The 17,570-nt window shown below is 38.3% G+C and overlaps 1 protein-coding gene across 1 annotated transcript; it reads right to left on the reverse strand.

Annotated features, from left to right (window-relative positions):
- Positions 1-1,512: 1,512 nt before the first annotated feature.
- LOC145987685 (myrosinase 1-like) lies at positions 1,513-17,312 on the reverse strand. Its single transcript, XM_083122225.1, has 11 exons — positions 17,142-17,312; positions 16,442-16,575; positions 14,527-14,661; positions 14,084-14,206; positions 13,486-13,669; positions 12,977-13,065; positions 11,765-11,912; positions 10,459-10,598; positions 9,023-9,160; positions 3,272-3,378; positions 1,513-1,804 (listed from the first exon to the last, which is right to left on the reverse strand). Exons 1-11 carry the CDS (start codon positions 17,287-17,289, stop codon positions 1,678-1,680), a joined length of 1,473 nt encoding a protein of 490 aa, XP_082978351.1. The 5' UTR covers positions 17,290-17,312; the 3' UTR covers positions 1,513-1,677.
- Between the last annotated feature and the right edge of the window lie 258 nt (positions 17,313-17,570).

Genomic DNA, 17,570 nt, shown 5'->3' on the forward strand with positions numbered 1-17,570 from the left:
CCTGATTTGTTGCCAAGGAGGTGTGTGGTCGCGCATTGCCATGGTGTATGTGGATCGCTTTCAGATTCTTGTGCGGTCTCTTCCTCCTAATGGCTTCTCTAAGTTTATGGAGTGTCTCAATGTACCGCTCGCTGTTGATGGTACGGCCGCATTCCAGGAAATCAAGGAGAATGGCGCGTAATCAACTCATCCACTCGCTGATGATTCGTGTCAGTGGTCGCAGTTGATGGTCTCCCACTGTGCGGTTTGTCTTTAATGCTGGTTTTCCCTTCTGTAAACTTCTTCATCCACCTGTGCACATTGCTCTTGTCAATGGTGTCATCTCTGTACACATTCTGTAGCCTTCTGTGGATGTCGGACAGTGCACACCGAACTTTTTTCAAAGAGGATTCTAGAGTTGGGTTCAACGATGGTGCAAATGCATCGTTTAAATAAAGACTATGTTGAGTAGCTGGTTTGTATAGAGGTAGGGTCACTCCACCTACATGTGCAATTTGAACGATCTACATCAGTTAATAATGAGGTTATGACTACTTTTGCATTACTTTCGGTATGGCCCTCGTATAAATATATGTATTTTACTTGACGTGTTATGTGAGTTTTGTGATAAATAAAATTGTACTTTGTAGCTGAGCAGTGCTGATTCATTCATGATGGGTTTTTGGGCATTTAACCAGTGTTTAAAATTTATATACCTAAGTTTCGGAGACTGATCAGTGGTTAAAGTCTAAAAAACTCATCGGAAATAAAGTTGTAATTGTAATCATGAACTCCCACAGGATTGCCCCTAGGAGGGCAAACAAGGCATATTATTTCCCATAATAGCTTTGCCCCTTCAAGAAACACTTCTTCAGCTTCAAGTTGTCATATTCTTGCAATGTCCTTATAATAATTAACACAGATGACTGTGAATGAAATTAAATTATATGTGCAAAACACACAATTTTAGGCTAACATTCATTTTTTAAGGGGGGACATGGTCCCTATTGCCCCCCTCCAGACGTCCTTACCGGATATAATTTCTGTATAATTTGATGTACATTTGTCAAAAAAGAAAGTTTTTTTTAAAAAAAATCGGTAAGAGATCACGTTTGCCATATGCCATGGAGGCATATTGGAGGTGAGCAGGTAGCCCCATACATTCATGATCTGGCCAATTGGTGGAGGTGGTGTGACCAGCACCACGCTGTGTGCGCCTCACCCGTCCCACAGGGTTTAATAGAGACTGGGCTAAGCCCAGAGATGCTTTATTGCAAGAACAATACTTGAAAAATTCCCACCGGAAACATTGGTAGGAGCTACTCACGCAACCCCCTTATATGCCTGAAGGACAAGGTAAAATAACTAATACGCATGTTCCGAAATGAGATAATAATTCGCGAAAATGAAACTTCAGTATACAAGGTTTTTAATGAATATAATAATTATTATTACTTCAATTATTATAGCTTAGGTGTATGTAAAGGTGGATGTAAACCTTCCAAAACATGTAAAATAAAGAAGTTTGCTACATATTTTCTGAAAGAATATATTTACATAACATTTTGTACAAAATATGATTTCTTCCTAGCAACAGAATTTGTTTTTGAAACTTGTGATTTCGCTTTCGTTATTTACACACAAAGAAGTCCACTCCATATTTAAAACAATCATCAATTATGAAGTGAAATTGAAGGTTTATCTTGCGCTTGGTTCTGGGAATCCCCTGTCTGCAATGATCTGGCTGTATACCCTAGAAGACTCTTTGGGAGTCCGAGTTCTAGCAGGATCTTCGAAATCCACCTGGTAGATGCCAAACTTGGTCCTGAAATGTTAAGAAACAAATCAACATTTATCAGGAGATGTCCTGAAATACCCAGGTAATAGGTAATTTCCACGTACAGTCACCAGCAATAAAGATGGGACACCTATACTGATATACTCGTTTTCCTACAACGCGTCATGTATGTTGTCTAACTCTCCGACAACAAGTGACAAATTTTCGATGGCAACTTCTGCCACCGCCGTAGAGGGAACACGCTTAAAGCATTGCAGTGAAGTGCATTTTTATTGCTGATGACTGTACGTAAATTGCATAAGAGTAATAGGATCGGATTTTATTTCCAATAAAACCAGAAAGTCGTCGTTATGATGTTACAGCATTTGAAAGTGTTTCGGAATTGTAGGAGGAAAGTATAATGCATCTACAGTCTGAATTCATAAAATTCGTATGTGATTAATTTGAAAGGCAACCAAATTTTCTACCATTTTATCGTCACTTCTGCGTCGCTGATGCAGAATCCCGATTTAATTTATGAGTTCTAGCTTCGTCTTCGAGGATGTGCAAAGTCTAAAGCTGTGTAGCTTTTTGCTGAGTGCTACAAGGTCAGCTTCTGAGGTAGAAACAGTCACAATAGCACTCCGAGAGGCTTCAGCTGGATTCATGTCGATTGCTTCTCGTACTCGGCACAGCACTCGCTTCCATTCCCCCATATTGTATAATATCGAGGTGCTGTTACTAATAAACCTCATCTGGTATCACACAGAACTAGCCCCCTCTCCCTCCCTCCACTCAATCTCTCCCTGCCTCTCTCTCTCTCTCTCTCCCTCCCTTTCTCTCTCTCTCTCATTTTCTACAAAATTCACCTCGGCCGTGAGTGAACAATTTTCCGTAAAATACCTTTCTCAACGTTTTCATGTTGCGAGATTCATACCTGCACAGACAGACATTTCAGATTATCTATGTGATTTACTGTTTTGGGTATATTTTCGCATGAAAATATTCAACTATAGCTTCTTGTGGTAATTTTCAGCTTCGCTTGGTCTCTATCGATATTCGACGAGGTGAAACCGTCTTCTGAATGCCCAACTTTCGTGTGCTGTACGCCATTCTGAGGGTGGAGGAACCTTGTGGTGAAGCAAGGTAACATGAACATATAGCGCCAATTTTGAATGGGCTTTGTAGTTCCTGCTATATTTATCTTCCGAAAGTCTATCAATCATTCACGGACACGGACATTAGATCTTTGTTTACATTTAGTGACTAGGTTTTGCTCAATAGAGGAAAAGAAAATGTTGACTGAAAAAGTGCATTATCTTAGAGAATATTACCAAATAATGATAATATGGTTCACTACATAGACTTAACATATCAAAGAACTACAGTGTAAATATAACTTATAGGACTTACATATTAAAATGAAACGGAAATACGTTAAAGCTTTTTGGTGATCTCAAACGAATTATCAGCAACCTCTTCTGGGTTTACATTATGCAGGAAAGCATCACTTACGTGTATCCACTACCCCATTCGAAGTTGTCCATCAGGCTCCACGCTGTGTATCCCTTCACATTCACTCCATCAATTTTTACAGCTTTTAACAGCTCGTCAAGGTAGCTCTGCAATTAAAAATATTGTACATGCATACATATATACGAGGTAGCATCAAAAAGTTCCAGGACTCGCGCCATTATATTTGACACCTTATAAGATATGGCTACATGCCAACAGTTACGTCCTTCAATTAGGTTATTCCATTCCAAAGAGAGTAGAGAGGCAGCACTTCGTTCCTACGCGTCAGCAAAAATTCTATGCAACTGGTGTTATGTTACATCCGGTGTAGCGGGGTACGAGCTGTTTTATTGTTGAGTCAGCAGAACGTGTCTGATCACGTTGAAGACATCGGAAGCGGTGGGGGGAGGGGGTCAATGGATTTGTCACGTTGTTTTTTGATGTATGCTAACCTAACACGTGCGTATGTTTGTGTGTGTGTGGAGGAAATGCGCGCGCAACCATTGCGTATGATTCAAAGACATGAAGAAATGATTTAAAGATGGCGCCGAAGATGCTGTACCCCCGAAAAGCTTAGCGGCTAAGGTTATTGCTCTGTAAAACAAGAGGCGTCGAGGGTTCGATTCCTGGTAGAGTCAATATTGATTGATTGATAGATTGAGTTAGTTTTTGTAAGTCTGTTTTATGCACGGCAAAACTAATCAGGATTGGAGCTACAGTTGAAAAGTGGTGATTCGGACCACTATGTGCCTCCACCGAGTATCGAACCTGGGACCCCTTGATTACAAGGCGACGATGTCAATATTGAATGGTCTCGATTAGCCTGTGTGTAAATAAAGGCAACAAAATGGTTGAGTTCGAAAATCGAGTTGGGTTAGTGGTTAATGTTGTCACCTGGCAATGAAGAGGTCGCGGGTTCGATTCTCTAGGTAGTTAAATTAGGCCAATTGTTTAGTCCCGCCATTATAGATTCCCGATTAGTCCATCTATGCATAAATAGTGTTTGAATAAAATCAATATGGCGGCTTTGGGTTAGTGGTTATTGTTGTCGCCTGGTAATGAAGAGGTCGCGGGTTCGATTTTCTAGGTAGTTAAATGAGGCCAATTGTTTTGTCCCGCCATTATAGGTCCCGATTAGTCCATCTGTGCATAAATAGTATTTGAATAAAATCAATATGGCGGCCGCGTTTTGTGTTTGGCGGCGGCGGCGGCGACCGGACGCGGCGCGGGGGGTGTTTTTTATTCCGCGAGATGTTTTAACCAAGTGGTTGAGGGTTCGATTCCCAATGTTGGTGAAAATTGGATATTCAATTGTATTTGTTTAAAAATATTCCAAATCTTTTGGTATGCCAAAATGTATGCTATAATTGCATTGAGAACAAAGATATGTCTCAATGGTGCAGTGTATGCGGGAAAAAACAGCACATTTTTGATAGTACAGAACCTGTTTACAATTTTCTGCAATTTGTTTCAGCTCACCGCACCAAAATTAACAATATTGTGTGTATTGCACACAATAGTAGAGGGTATGATTCGCACTTTGTACTGCAAACTATGATCGAAAAAATGAAATGGACACCGTCTGTTATCATGAATGGAGCCAAAATATTATCTTTGAAGATGCATAATATCCATTTCATAGATTCTCTCAACTTTATTCCAATGGCGCTCAACAAATTACCGAAAGCATTTGATCTCCCAATGTCCAAAGGGTATTTTCCTCATTTTTTTTAATACTTTGAAAAATAAAGAATATGTCGGATGTGTCCCTGGTACTGAATTTTACGCTGTTGATTCTATGATGGAGAATCAGAGAACCAGTTTTTTGGAATGGCATAGTGAACAACAGAAAACAGGGGTAGTTTTCAATATGCAGAAGGAGTTGAGAAAGTACTGTGTAGAAGATGTTAATGTACTACGTGCTGCCTGTTTGAAATTCATGACCACTTTTGAAAAAGAAACAACAGTGAACCCATTATTGGAAGCCATCACCATCGCTTCAGCCCCTCTCCAACTTAAAAAAAAGAGGCCCCCACAGATGGTAGCCACGTTGATGCCGTTGTGGGGCTTTCTACAAAAAGCTACCTGTACCAAGCCCAAAAACTTATTTTGAGATGGCGAGTAAAAACTTTCCATGCCTGTTGACCTTTAATTTCCTCAACACACATACCCAGTTGGAATCGAACCCTCGACCCCATTGGTTTCAAAACACATCTTTTTGTGCATAATGGCTAATCGAGAGTGGTAAAGCATCTTTTAAAAAATTCGATACTATTATTTATTTTTGGTTTTAAAACATAGCATACATTAGTGGTAAAATCTTTGCATTGTAATCAAAACGTTCCAGGTTCGATATTCGTTGAAACAGCTTTATGCATTACGGTTAATCGGGACTGCGTAAAAAACGACAACATTAGCCCCTAGTGAAAATCGAACCCTCGACCCCCGTTGGTTGCAAAACTCCAAAATCACCCATTTTCTATTTGTGTATCAAGGATAATCGGGAATAGTAACTCACTTTTTAAACAAATCAATGTTATTCTGCAATTTGCCAGCATTGGAACCCAAAACCTTTTGAATACTAAACAACAATATCAGCTATTTTGTTTTGTTTTTGAATATCTGTTCGTGCTAATCGGGACTGATAACACACTTTTTTTTATTTAAACAGAAAATCATTATTAGGCACTTTGACAACAATTTCTATGTATATCTCCATCATGTCCAAATGCCACAAAGGGGGGGACATGTTCGCCAAAATGCAATAAATGGGAAAGAATTCTGTAAACTAAAAAAAATTATAACTATTAAATTAAAAATTTGCCAACATTTGGACTCGAACCTGGAACCTTTCGAATACTAAACACCAGTCACAGCCATTTTGTTTTGATTTTTAATATCTGTTCCTGCATAAATACTAATGGGGACTCAACACACTTCTTTTTTATTATTTTAGAAACAACATCATTATCAGCCAATTTGACATTGTGAATCGAACCCGGGGACCTTTTCATTACAGCATAAACATCCTATTTCCAATTAGTTCATTTTCTCTTTGTGCACAAAAAGCTAATCGGAACTTTTAAACAAATACAATTGAATATCCAATTTTCACCAACATTGGGAATCGAACCCTCAACCACTTGGTTAAAACATCTCGCGGAATAAAAAACACCCCCCGCGCCGCGTCCGGTCGCCGCCGCCGCCGCCAAACACAAAACGCGGCCGCCATATTGATTTTATTCAAATACTATTTATGCACAGATGGACTAATCGGGACCTATAATGGCGGGACAAAACAATTGGCCTCATTTAACTACCTAGAAAATCGAACCCGCGACCTCTTCATTACCAGGCGACAACAATAACCACTAACCCAAAGCCGCCATATTGATTTTATTCAAACACTATTTATGCATAGATGGACTAATCGGGGACCTATAATGGCGGGACTAAACAATTGGCCTAATTTAACTACCTAGAGAATCGAACCCGCGACCTCTTCATTGCCAGGTGACAACATTAACCACTAACCCAACTCGATTTTCGAACTCAACCATTTTGTTGCCTTTATTTACACACAGGCTAATCGAGACCATTCAATATTGACATCGTCGCCTTGTAATCAAGGGGTCCCAGGTTCGATACTCGGTGGAGGCACATAGTGGTCCGAATCACCACTTTTCAACTGTAGCTCCAATCCTGATTAGTTTTGCCGTGCATAAAACAGACTTACAAAAACTAACTCAATCTATCAATCAATCAATATTGACTCTACCAGGAATCGAACCCTCGACGCCTCTTGTTTTACAGAGCAATAACCTTAGCCGCTAAGCTTTTCGGGGGTACAGCACCTTCGGCGCCATCTTTAAATCATTTCTTCATGTCTTTGAATCATACGCAATGGTTGCGCGCGCATTTCCTCCACACACACACAAACATACGCACGTGTTAGGTTAGCATACATCAAAAAACAACGTGACAAATCCATTGACCCCCTCCCCCCACCGCTTCCGATGTCTTCAACGTGATCAGACACGTTCTGCTGACTCAACAATAAAACAGCTCGTACCCCGCTACACCGGATGTAACATAACACCAGTTGCATAGAATTTTTGCTGACGCGTAGGAACGAAGTGCTGCCTCTCTACTAAGAGTAACGCTATTGGCTGAGGGCGCGTCGATTGCTCCTGGTAGAATAATGGCCAGAAGCTGTTTCGGCTGGCAATGGCAAGTGAATAGTTTGAGAAATTCGTGAAAGATAATAGAGCGTCTTGGAAAACGTCCTCACTGGTGGTGACGGACAAGTATTTACGACTCAACAACAGAGAGTAATCATCAGAATAGCATTGGAATCCATTAAGGTAAAATTCTTTCACCAGTTGCACTCGGCATGTAGACACATTTCCACTCATTTCAAGGGCACCCGAACGATTTTTTTTCCGCATGGGGGCAAGTTCATAGAAACTTTTATTATTATTATTATTATTATTATTATTATTATTATTATTGCTATTATTTCTGTTACTAATGTTTTTAAAATTAAATACATTTGTAATTTCCATCTTTTGTATATCTATATACAATTTGCATAACTGTATATTGACAAAAAGCTGTTTTTATAGTTAGATAATCAGTGTAAAATAGACTGTAAGCTTAAATGTGAACCTACTTCAAATAATAATAATAATAGTTGCTGTAAATTACGGCCTGTAAGTCACAGAAAACAACATTTTTTGCTATGAAATATCGCTACAATTCCACCATTCGAAGTACATTAACACTTTACAGAATTCTCAGGGGGGACACTTGTCCTCCTGGATCCTCCCTGCGGACTCGTTTGTGTCTCTTCAGGGTAAACTATTATGACTCCATGAGCCATACCAACTCCTAAAGGAGCTCAAGGTTCTGAAGCACTACTCATTCCAGCTGGGTCGCTTCATCTCACAGGTTTCAACTGCAATAGCGCGATATTCCGAAAGAAGAAAAGAAAATACATTATAAGGAACAGTAAGAGAAAAGAGAAGAGAAGGAGAAGGAAAATAATAAAATAAGAAATAGAAAGAGAGAAGAGCACAGGGAGAGAATAAAAGAGACCCGGAGAAAGAGTAGGGCAAAAATAGAGATGAAATGAGAAAAGAGGATAAATTGAAGGCAAGTATAGGGGAGGGAAGAATGTAAAATAGATGACGCAAGAATAAATGAGAAAGAAGAGACGGAAACAGAAAAGAAGAGGAGGCGAGAGGAGAGAAGGCAAGGGGAGAGAAATCAAAAGGAGAGGTGAAAAGAGAAGAAATATTACGTGAAAAGAAAAAGAAAATAAAAGATAAAAGAGAAGAGAGGAGAGGACAAGGAGAAGAAGGAAAGTAATAAAACGGAGGTCAGAAAAAGAGAAGGGCAAAGAAAGAGTTGGGAAAGGGAAGTATAGGGGAAGGAAGAAAATAAAGATTTTAAGACGAGAATAAAGGAGAAAGAAGAATGAATGAGTTCGTGTTTTAAGTCCACTTTATGCACAGTAAGGCTAATCGGGACTGGACCTACAGTTTAAAGTGGGATCCGAACCACTATGTGCCTCAACTGAGTATCGAACCCGGGATCCCTTGATTAAGAGAAAGAAAAGAAGGCAAGAGAAGTGCAATGAAAGAGAAAAAAAAGAGATACAAAATAAGCTCTAAGTTTATAGCATCTTACACGGATCAATACAAGTCGTAATTTCAAATTACCAAATGGAAAATAAAATTACGTGCTCACCGTATAGTAAGTGACCCTGAATGTATCATTAAGAGTTGGGTTCCCATCACCATATCCACTCTCCGTTATATAAATGGCTGGATTGTTGTATTCATTCTTCAACCAGTTCATGAGGACTCGAAGCCCCCAAGGAACAATCTGTAGAACAAAATATAATTAATTAAATAACACTACTACTCCGGTTTATCATTATTATTAGTTGGCCCCGTTTGGTTAGTAGCTAGGGCTAGCAGTTACTAGAAATTTCTACATTAAATTCAGTGTCCCAGCGTTCATCTCAGTAAATTTTCCTTTATTCTTTTTAGAGAATTCGGTAAATTTCTTATATCCGGAAAACGAATTTCTTCAAATTTACAGGAGAAATTACTTACCGAATGCAGTTTCTTTATAGTTGTGGAAGTTCGGTGGAAATGTTTTCTCGCATTATTTTTTGAATTTTGCCGGTAAATCATCTATTTTTCGATATAAATGTGTGACCGATGCACGAAAGCTCTTGCATCCATTTACTTCCAGATGGATGTAGCCTGTGTGTGATGACGTAATCCGGGCCAGTGTTTCCAAACACGCATTTAGGTAACTGAAGAAGATACGTTACGGCAAATGGTTTGTGGGGCTGTGTGTCAATGGTTCGTGTGGCTATGTGTCAATGGTTCGTGGGGCTATGCGAGAATGGTGTGTGGGGCTACGCATTTTTTTTCTGAACCAATTTTTAACTATTGTAACCTAAACGTGACCCAACCTAATCTAACCTTACCGGAAATGGTTCGTGGTGCTAGGTATGAATGGTTCGTGGGGCTATGCGTCAATTGTTTGTGGGGCTACGTAGGTATTTTTGGGTGGAGTGAGGTGGAAACATTGCATAATGACTACGGTGGTGAAACTGTGACGGCCATTTCGCATGTTACGGAAGGGAAGAAACAACCAAGAAAACTTACTCGATATGTCACAAATATAGTTTATTTCCGTGAAATAAGCGAAATGCCACCTTCAACAATGTTTCTCAATGCAGAATACGTAAGTACGAATATTGAAATTAAAAGAACTAGCAAATTTCAGCCGTTTTCCGGATAAAAGAAATTTACAGTAAATTCTATTCTAATGTTTCACAATATATATTTTCAATTTCAATTTCAATTTCAATCTTTCCTTTATTAAAGGGCGAGGTTCAGCCTGCGGCTGTTATACAAACCAACAACAATATTAGTTTAATAGAGCGCCAACACTTTCAAGTATAAACTTGATGTGCCACCGAGCAAGAAAATTTTATTAAATTTCTTTGTGAATCATCAATTTAGCGCAGAATTAACTCCAAATTAAAAACAAGGAAAACGTAGAGAGGGGAAATTGCCTCACTTCACCCTTTCAATTCGAACACTATAATATTCTTTGAGCTGAAGCTCGTGAATAAGCACATAAATCTATATCAAAATAGTAACCTTTGTTCCATCTCCCGGCCACGAGGGATCGCCCGATGATGCTGTTTCCTGGTCTCTCTCCCACGAGGGGATGTCCCCGGACACTCCTGGCGAAACTAGAACGGTGCTGTAGTGATTAATACCGATGAAATCCCCCGTACCTGAAAAATAAATACCGCAATGGGATTATGCACACACAGAATGTTGGGAGCATAATGCCACAAAACTTCAACTTTCATTTTTCTCGGTTCCATATTTTTGTTGATTATCAAGTTTTATACCCTAACCACTCAAAGTTTTTACCAGTCGATCACCATTGTTACAGTTTACTTGAAATGGGGATTGTTGTCTAGTGTTGTATTTAGGAACCATGTAAGCAATGGCTATCAAAACGTAGTCACTATCAATCTTAGATTAAAACATTTCCTGTACGAAGGTACTTATTTCTTTGCTCTTTCTTGAAAACAGTGTTTGCAAATTAAGTTTTAACAACCATTCTTTATATTTACATGTTAGATGGTTACTTTCGGTATTAATGCAGAGTGCCTGACAATTACTTTCTGAATTGATTCAATTGTTGCCATGTGACAAGTACAGAAAAGCTTGAAAATCTCCAATTTGTTAAAACATTCCAGATCAAAATATATCTTAATCATTTTACGCTTTTTACATCTTTCATTTATGTGTGCTTCAAGCAAAAATAATAAATCAATGCTTATTACGAGATCCTTATAACTACAGCATACATTCACTTATGAAATGTCTTGAAATAATTAGAAACCAAAATACGTGCAGAATGGTTTTCACATACTGAATTTTCTCCTACATGTCAACCCAAAATACATAATTAATTCACGTCTTGTACTGACCATTGCAATGGGTTAAGATAATGATAAAGCCTATTGCCTTGTGTTCTGCATAAACATACTCGAAATATAGCAGAGATTAAAAGCCTCTTTCAACATCGTCAACATAAATCTTTTGATATTATGCTACACGCATGTCGTTATGTTGTGAGTTACCTATCTACCAGGTTTTGCATGTTGATACAATTCCAAATATCTGTGCACTATAGCGTGTTTATAAACTCCCAATCCATTTTTGTAAACCGAATGAAACAATAAAACGAAACCTTTACGATTCTGATGAATATGTTCAATTTAGCTTACTTCGTTATGATTTGCTTGCTCTCATAATTGTCTTCGTTACTGTTGAAATGTACAGAAAAGGATTGTAAAATAATTGAGTTACAGTTACTCATTACAATTACCGTTTACCGAAGAAGTAACTATTGCTCATTACTTCAACAAACACTGCTACCCTGTACCTTTTATGTATTCCACTTCTTCGGGTGTGAAAGTTGGTAGCCTTGATCTGTTGCGACCTTCGTCCAAACTGTTTCTGTCGATGTACTCTCTCATCACAGGTGGATAGTCTCCATCTTCCGTGTAGATGGCGTGGGCGTACCAACCGATCTATGAAAGAAAACAGAGGTTCAGTTCACGGTTGTTTGAAGAAGAATGGCGAATTAATGAAATGGATAATGGGGCAAAAACATATTTACAATATACCTCAATAAGGAATGAAATTTATTCTCTGTTCTCTGCAAGAACGAAGACAATGGAAGCACATACATACACGTGACTTCTGAGGGATGTATTGGTTGTTCGAATGACAGTTGCGCGTAGGAAGTTTGTCCGGAACTTTTGGTGAATATGACTGAACAGTTTATGTTTGAGTCTTACACGTTAATACTCCAGAATATCGTATATACATTGCAGATATGAAATTACTATATAAGATCATTCATGGAAACTTAAGATGTAGCACAGTAGCATCCCAATCGACGAACTCTCCCTCAGAGTGCATAGACATAAAACACGGAGCAAGGAAACTTTCCACAATGCAACTCCCAGGCTCTCACTCGTTCAACGTTCTTTATTCCATAGGCTACCGAATCAGTTCAACAACATCTCAAACCAAGTAGATATATTCAGTTCACACTTGTCTTTCATCAACTTAGAAACAATTGTACATAAGTAATGCTATTGTGATCCTGATCTCTGTTTATCTTGGTACTGTTGGCTTGTTTATTTTAATTTATCTTATTTTTGTGTTTTTTAACACTAGTCTAATGTTTTATTATTGTTTCTTTTCGCTATAAAATGGTTTCTGCTGTACTCGAAATTTCAATAAATAAATAAGCTAATCGGGACTGAACATACAGTTTAAGTGTGATCCGTCCCAATCTCTGCCTTCACCGGGGATCGAATCCGGAAACCTTTAGTTACAAGGCGACGATGTTACTATTCACTGTTGCTTGTCCTCTTCCCACCCTCTCAAAAATAAATTAAAAATTCTTAAACTGGCCTGGTTGACAAACATGGAGGAACAAAATTTCAGTCCCAATCAGTGACTATACTTCCCTGAAGTATTTTGAACGACCAGAAAGTGCCTTACCCCTCAAAATACCTCACAACACCTTACGTAACTTAATACAAATATTCAAAACGTTAATCCTATGAAAGATGGTTCTTACAAAAAACTGCCGGGCTCTTTCTGCCTCTTCTTCGTATTCCGGAAGTAGTGGTTCCCGCCAGTCTATGTTCAAAGTTATTCCGATCTCACCTACAAATAAAAATAACAATTATTTAATAACGGAATCAGTTTTCATGTTGCCCAAGAAATGTACAGATCTACATGTGGAACATACAAGGGAAGTCGAAAGCCTAAAACAACATGTATATATTAAAAAACGCGTAAATTGCAAATCACCCAAACATCAATATTGTGTTCAGGGTGGCCCCATAGCCACGCTTCGGTTCGAAAGGTTACATAGATTACTGAGCGTTCGCTTCCAAGCGACACGTGTCTCTCGTCGCTTCGGTCTGCAATCTCCTTTACGAAGGCCTCCTGTAAAAATGTATATTTCCCTCAACCATACAATTTCTGACGTCGACTGTAACGGGTATCAACTTGAAGAAAAGTCACAAAAAGTAATGTGGTTACAATACTTTTTGAGCATATCAAATCAGAATCATGTCTCACCTTGCTGATCTGCCTTGAATTCGTCCTGGTACATGTGGTATGCTCGTGCATGTGACTTGATGATGGTGTGAGTGGCCAAATACTCCCCTATACCATGTGAATTTATAGCTGGAGGCATCCCATTTCGACCGTATCCCAAGACAGTCACTACCCATGGTTCGTTAAATGTGATCCATTTCTTCACCTGTAAAAATATCGTTGAATATACTATTACATGTCTTGTAATTTAATTTTAATTTTAATCTATAAAACAGAAAATATTTAATATAGCTACCTCAAAATATGTAAAAACATTTTAACATGAAGTCATTCCGAATATTGTAATTTGCCAACATTTGTCATTTTTGTTGGATTACATACAAAGAAATAAATATGCAATTAGATAAAAATCAAACTCATCTTCTCTGTTCCTTGTTAGAGTATATCTTGCTTTGTTTCAGTAATATATCCGTGGCGGATTTTCTGAGTCGCTTATGTGTGCATATGCTCGCGTGTGTGCCTATGTTTGTACAAGTATGATGTGTGATATTTATACTTTTGTGTTGCTTTGTTATTGTAGTATAAATTATCGTAAATATCCACATAATATTTCACTTACTCTGTCGCCGAACTCTCTGAAAGCAACCCTTGCAAAATCTTCGTAGTAATCCACCATCAAAGGGTTGGCCCAACCCCCGAGATCCTGCAGGCTTTGGGGGAGATCCCAGTGGTAAAGGGTAACCTGGGGAGAAAGGGGAGATTTTACAATTCAAGCACAATTTTGTATACTAATACTACAGTTTCAAAAATTCAGTTTTCGATTTTTTTTTTTAAAAAAAAAAAGATGTACACTGTGGTTAACTTTTAGAAAATAGGTTTTAAGCTACTAAACACTATGACATTTGTCAGTTCCATATTATTTATTAATATTTCCTGATATTATATATTATTGACTGTGAATCATTACTGTATGTCCCTCCTACATTTTAACTTATCATCCTACTTTTTGTACATAGTGATCTGGTAACGCCACTAATAGTAACAAATCCATTTCCAACTCACCATTGGTTCAATGCCATTATCCAGCAAAGCATTGATGAGATTGTTATAGTATTCTATTCCATCAGGGTTGATGACGTCAATGAATCCAGAGGGTAGAATTCTTGTCCACGATAGAGAAAATCTGTAAACCTGTGCCTGGAATAGCAAAGAAAACGTATTACTTTCCTCAAAATTCATTAGCATCGTCACCGACAAAATATCCCTATGATATACGTTAGATATGGCACACTTATATAGGGATGTCGACCATATTCGCTCGCAGGGACCATCAAGAGGAATCACTTTATACCCTCCAGCATCTACAATAAGAAAAAAATGTATTTTTTCTTTTTTTTCACACTTTTATTTGTACCTCTGTTGTATTTTTATTTTCTTTAATCTCTTCCAAGCATTCCTTCTTTTCTCAGCCTCAGTATGATTGTTTCTGTTGACTTCATATATTCTTCATCATTGCTATTTCTATAATTTTCTTTACGTTCACTCTGTTTCTTCTCTATCTTCTCTCTCTCTTTCTCTACCTATCTCTGTCTTGCTTCTCTGTTACTCTCTCTTTTATTTCTTTACTTATATTCTTCTCTCTGTGTCTCTGATGATTCTCTGTTTCTCTTTCTTTATATTTCACTCTTAATTATTTTTTCGTCCCTCTCTCGTTCTCTCTCTCTCTTTTCATTGTTTCTTTACTTATCTTCTTTACCCCCCCTCTCTCTCTCTCTCTCTCTCTCTCTCTCTTGGTTCTTTGTTTCTCTTTCATTATATTTCCCTCTAATTTATTTACCTTTTATCCCCCCTTTCTCTCTCTTTCTGTCTCTCCACTTTCATGTTTCTTTTCTATTTCCGTTTCTCTCCCTCTCCCTTAATATTTCTTTATTTATCATCTATTTCCCCCCTCTCTCTCTTATTCTTCATTTATATTTTATTCCCCTCCTCTCTCTTTCTCTTCTTTTGATTTATCTTTCTTCCTTTCTCTCTCTGTCTCTCTTCGTCTAACTTTACCTCACTTCTTTCATTTATCGCCCTTTCTCTCATTCTCAGGTATCTTATTTTCCCTCTCCCTTATCTGTTCTAATGATAAGTTTCAGCAGCTTCTCTGCAAAGAGAAGAAGGAAATGTGAGCCTTATCAGTAGAATTTTGGAACACACTGTGAACGTATAATTTCTCTGTGGTAGTTGTCGTTCATAGAGTTATATACGTGTAAGTCCAGTTCAATTCCAGACATTCTGCCGTGAGTGGGATCACTGGATGACTTCCAAAGATTTGGGTTAGCTATATCTTCAAATAAGAATATATTTTAATGGTCAAATAATTATTACATGATGCAAACAACTGTATCTTTCATTTTAAGTTTAACACAAAATTTGCAATTTACATTGCAATTGCACTTTGGACCACTCTTGGTGCTGCTCCTGTACTGGCCGCCTTTTGACCTGGTAGCTGGGAAACGATTCGGTGATGGTTTCACCTGTATTCGGCTGCGTTACCTTTCGTGTTCCAAGGTGCCGAACGCTGGCCGCGCAAGCAAACAAGCGAGAATCGGAGACCCTCCATGTTGCCAAATCTAGTGTAAGTGTTTAGTTTCATCCCTTGTGCCGTTGTAAATGCGAAGGTTGCTAAACGACACTGTTGCAAGTGGGTCCTCTTGAGCACAAAGGAACATAACAGTCGAATGACCTTGGTTCTCAGAATTTCCTTGAGAGCAACCTTGTACACGTCATCCTACAATTGAAATTGCCATCCGCTTCAGCAGTGTTTGGTAGATATAAATAACTCCCAAGGTCAGCCGGTAGTGAAAAAGTGGCCTGTACAATTGTGAAAATAATTAATTAACAATTACTTATTTGAGATAATGTTAGTTGTGATGATTTACTTTCACAACTATGCATCCGTGTGTAAGTTACTCAAATCTTTCCTACTCACCCCTATTTCCGAGAGCATCCTGACATCTTCCTGGTAGAGATGGTAGGAGTCACAGGCCACGTCTCCGTTGGAATGGTCAGATATCCTCCCTGGGTCCTCATGGACCCACCGGTCCCAGATACTCTCGCCCTTTCCTTAAGAGAAAGTTCGCATGAACACACAAGTTCCACTTGACACTATCAAGTTCGCATTAATTATTTATTTATTTTCTATCAACACACAAAAGCAGTCCCCAATTACAGTTACAAAATATTATTATTTCAATGTATTATTGGTGAGTCTATGTGTTACGTATGTTATCTTATAGCCTAACTAAAGTCAAGTGCTCCAGTGTAGCAAAACAACTCACCTGGTCGATATCCAGAGAAAATAGTTTCTCCATTCTTCACTAGGAAACCTTCAGACTTACTTCAAATGTTTATGTAATTATAAGCTCTAAAGAATTTTGATTACGTCACCACGTCTTTCTGACAATTTGCTTACTACATTATTGTTATTATCGAAACATTTCAAAATAATTGCGTCAGTATTTTCATTGTTCTGTATTGTTTTTACTATCCGTGGCCATGTTGATATTATGGTAGTTAACATAAGGATCCGTGTAATGGAAGTTCGGGTGTTGTGACGTATTACTTTTTTATATAAAATTATGAGACAAGTCTTTGAGTTCGATCCAGAGAACATAGTAATTGAACCTTACCACTGGCATTCCAGCCCCCTTCAATCTGGTAAGCTGCGGTGGCACAGCCGAAGATAAAATCATCCGGAAATGTGTCGTAGTAGAATTCGTCATCCTGGGCCAAGGAGACCGCCAGGAGAGACGCACACAGCAACAACAGAAGGGACATGGTGACACTGATTACACTTACATCCTGCTCTTCAATTATATACCGTAGCAAGATTACATCTAATGTCTTCAAGCAGGAGAAAAACGTGATATTATGTAAGGTTTTCATTTTATCAAGGTTGTTGCTGGGTCGCAATATTCATTGTATTATGATGGGCGCGTCCTTTACACGTTGTAGATAATGATGTCAAGTTGCTTATGATAAATCACGCGTCAAAATAGAGACATGTGTAAAAGTGGAATCACGTTTATATTGTGAAAGGCGTCTAGTCAAATTAGAAT

Source organism: Lepisma saccharinum, chromosome 5, assembly GCF_977018435.1.
Source record: "Lepisma saccharinum chromosome 5, izLepSacc3.1, whole genome shotgun sequence".
In the NCBI taxonomy this organism is placed as follows: Eukaryota; Metazoa; Arthropoda; class Insecta; order Zygentoma; family Lepismatidae; genus Lepisma; species Lepisma saccharinum.

Excerpts from the sequence above, each read along its gene's own strand:
- LOC145987685 (XM_083122225.1), bottom strand. The coding sequence starts at position 17,289 with ATGTCCCTTCTGTTGTTGCTGTGTGCGTCTCTCCTGGCGGTCTCCTTG. Across the intron at positions 11,913-12,976 it reads AAAGAGCCCGGCAGTTTTTT|ATCGGTTGGTACGCCCACGC; the intron begins GTAAGAACCATC and ends TTTCTTTCATAG. Across the intron at positions 3,379-9,022 it reads TCAGGGTCACTTACTATACG|AGCTACCTTGACGAGCTGTT; the intron begins GTGAGCACGTAA and ends TTTTAATTGCAG.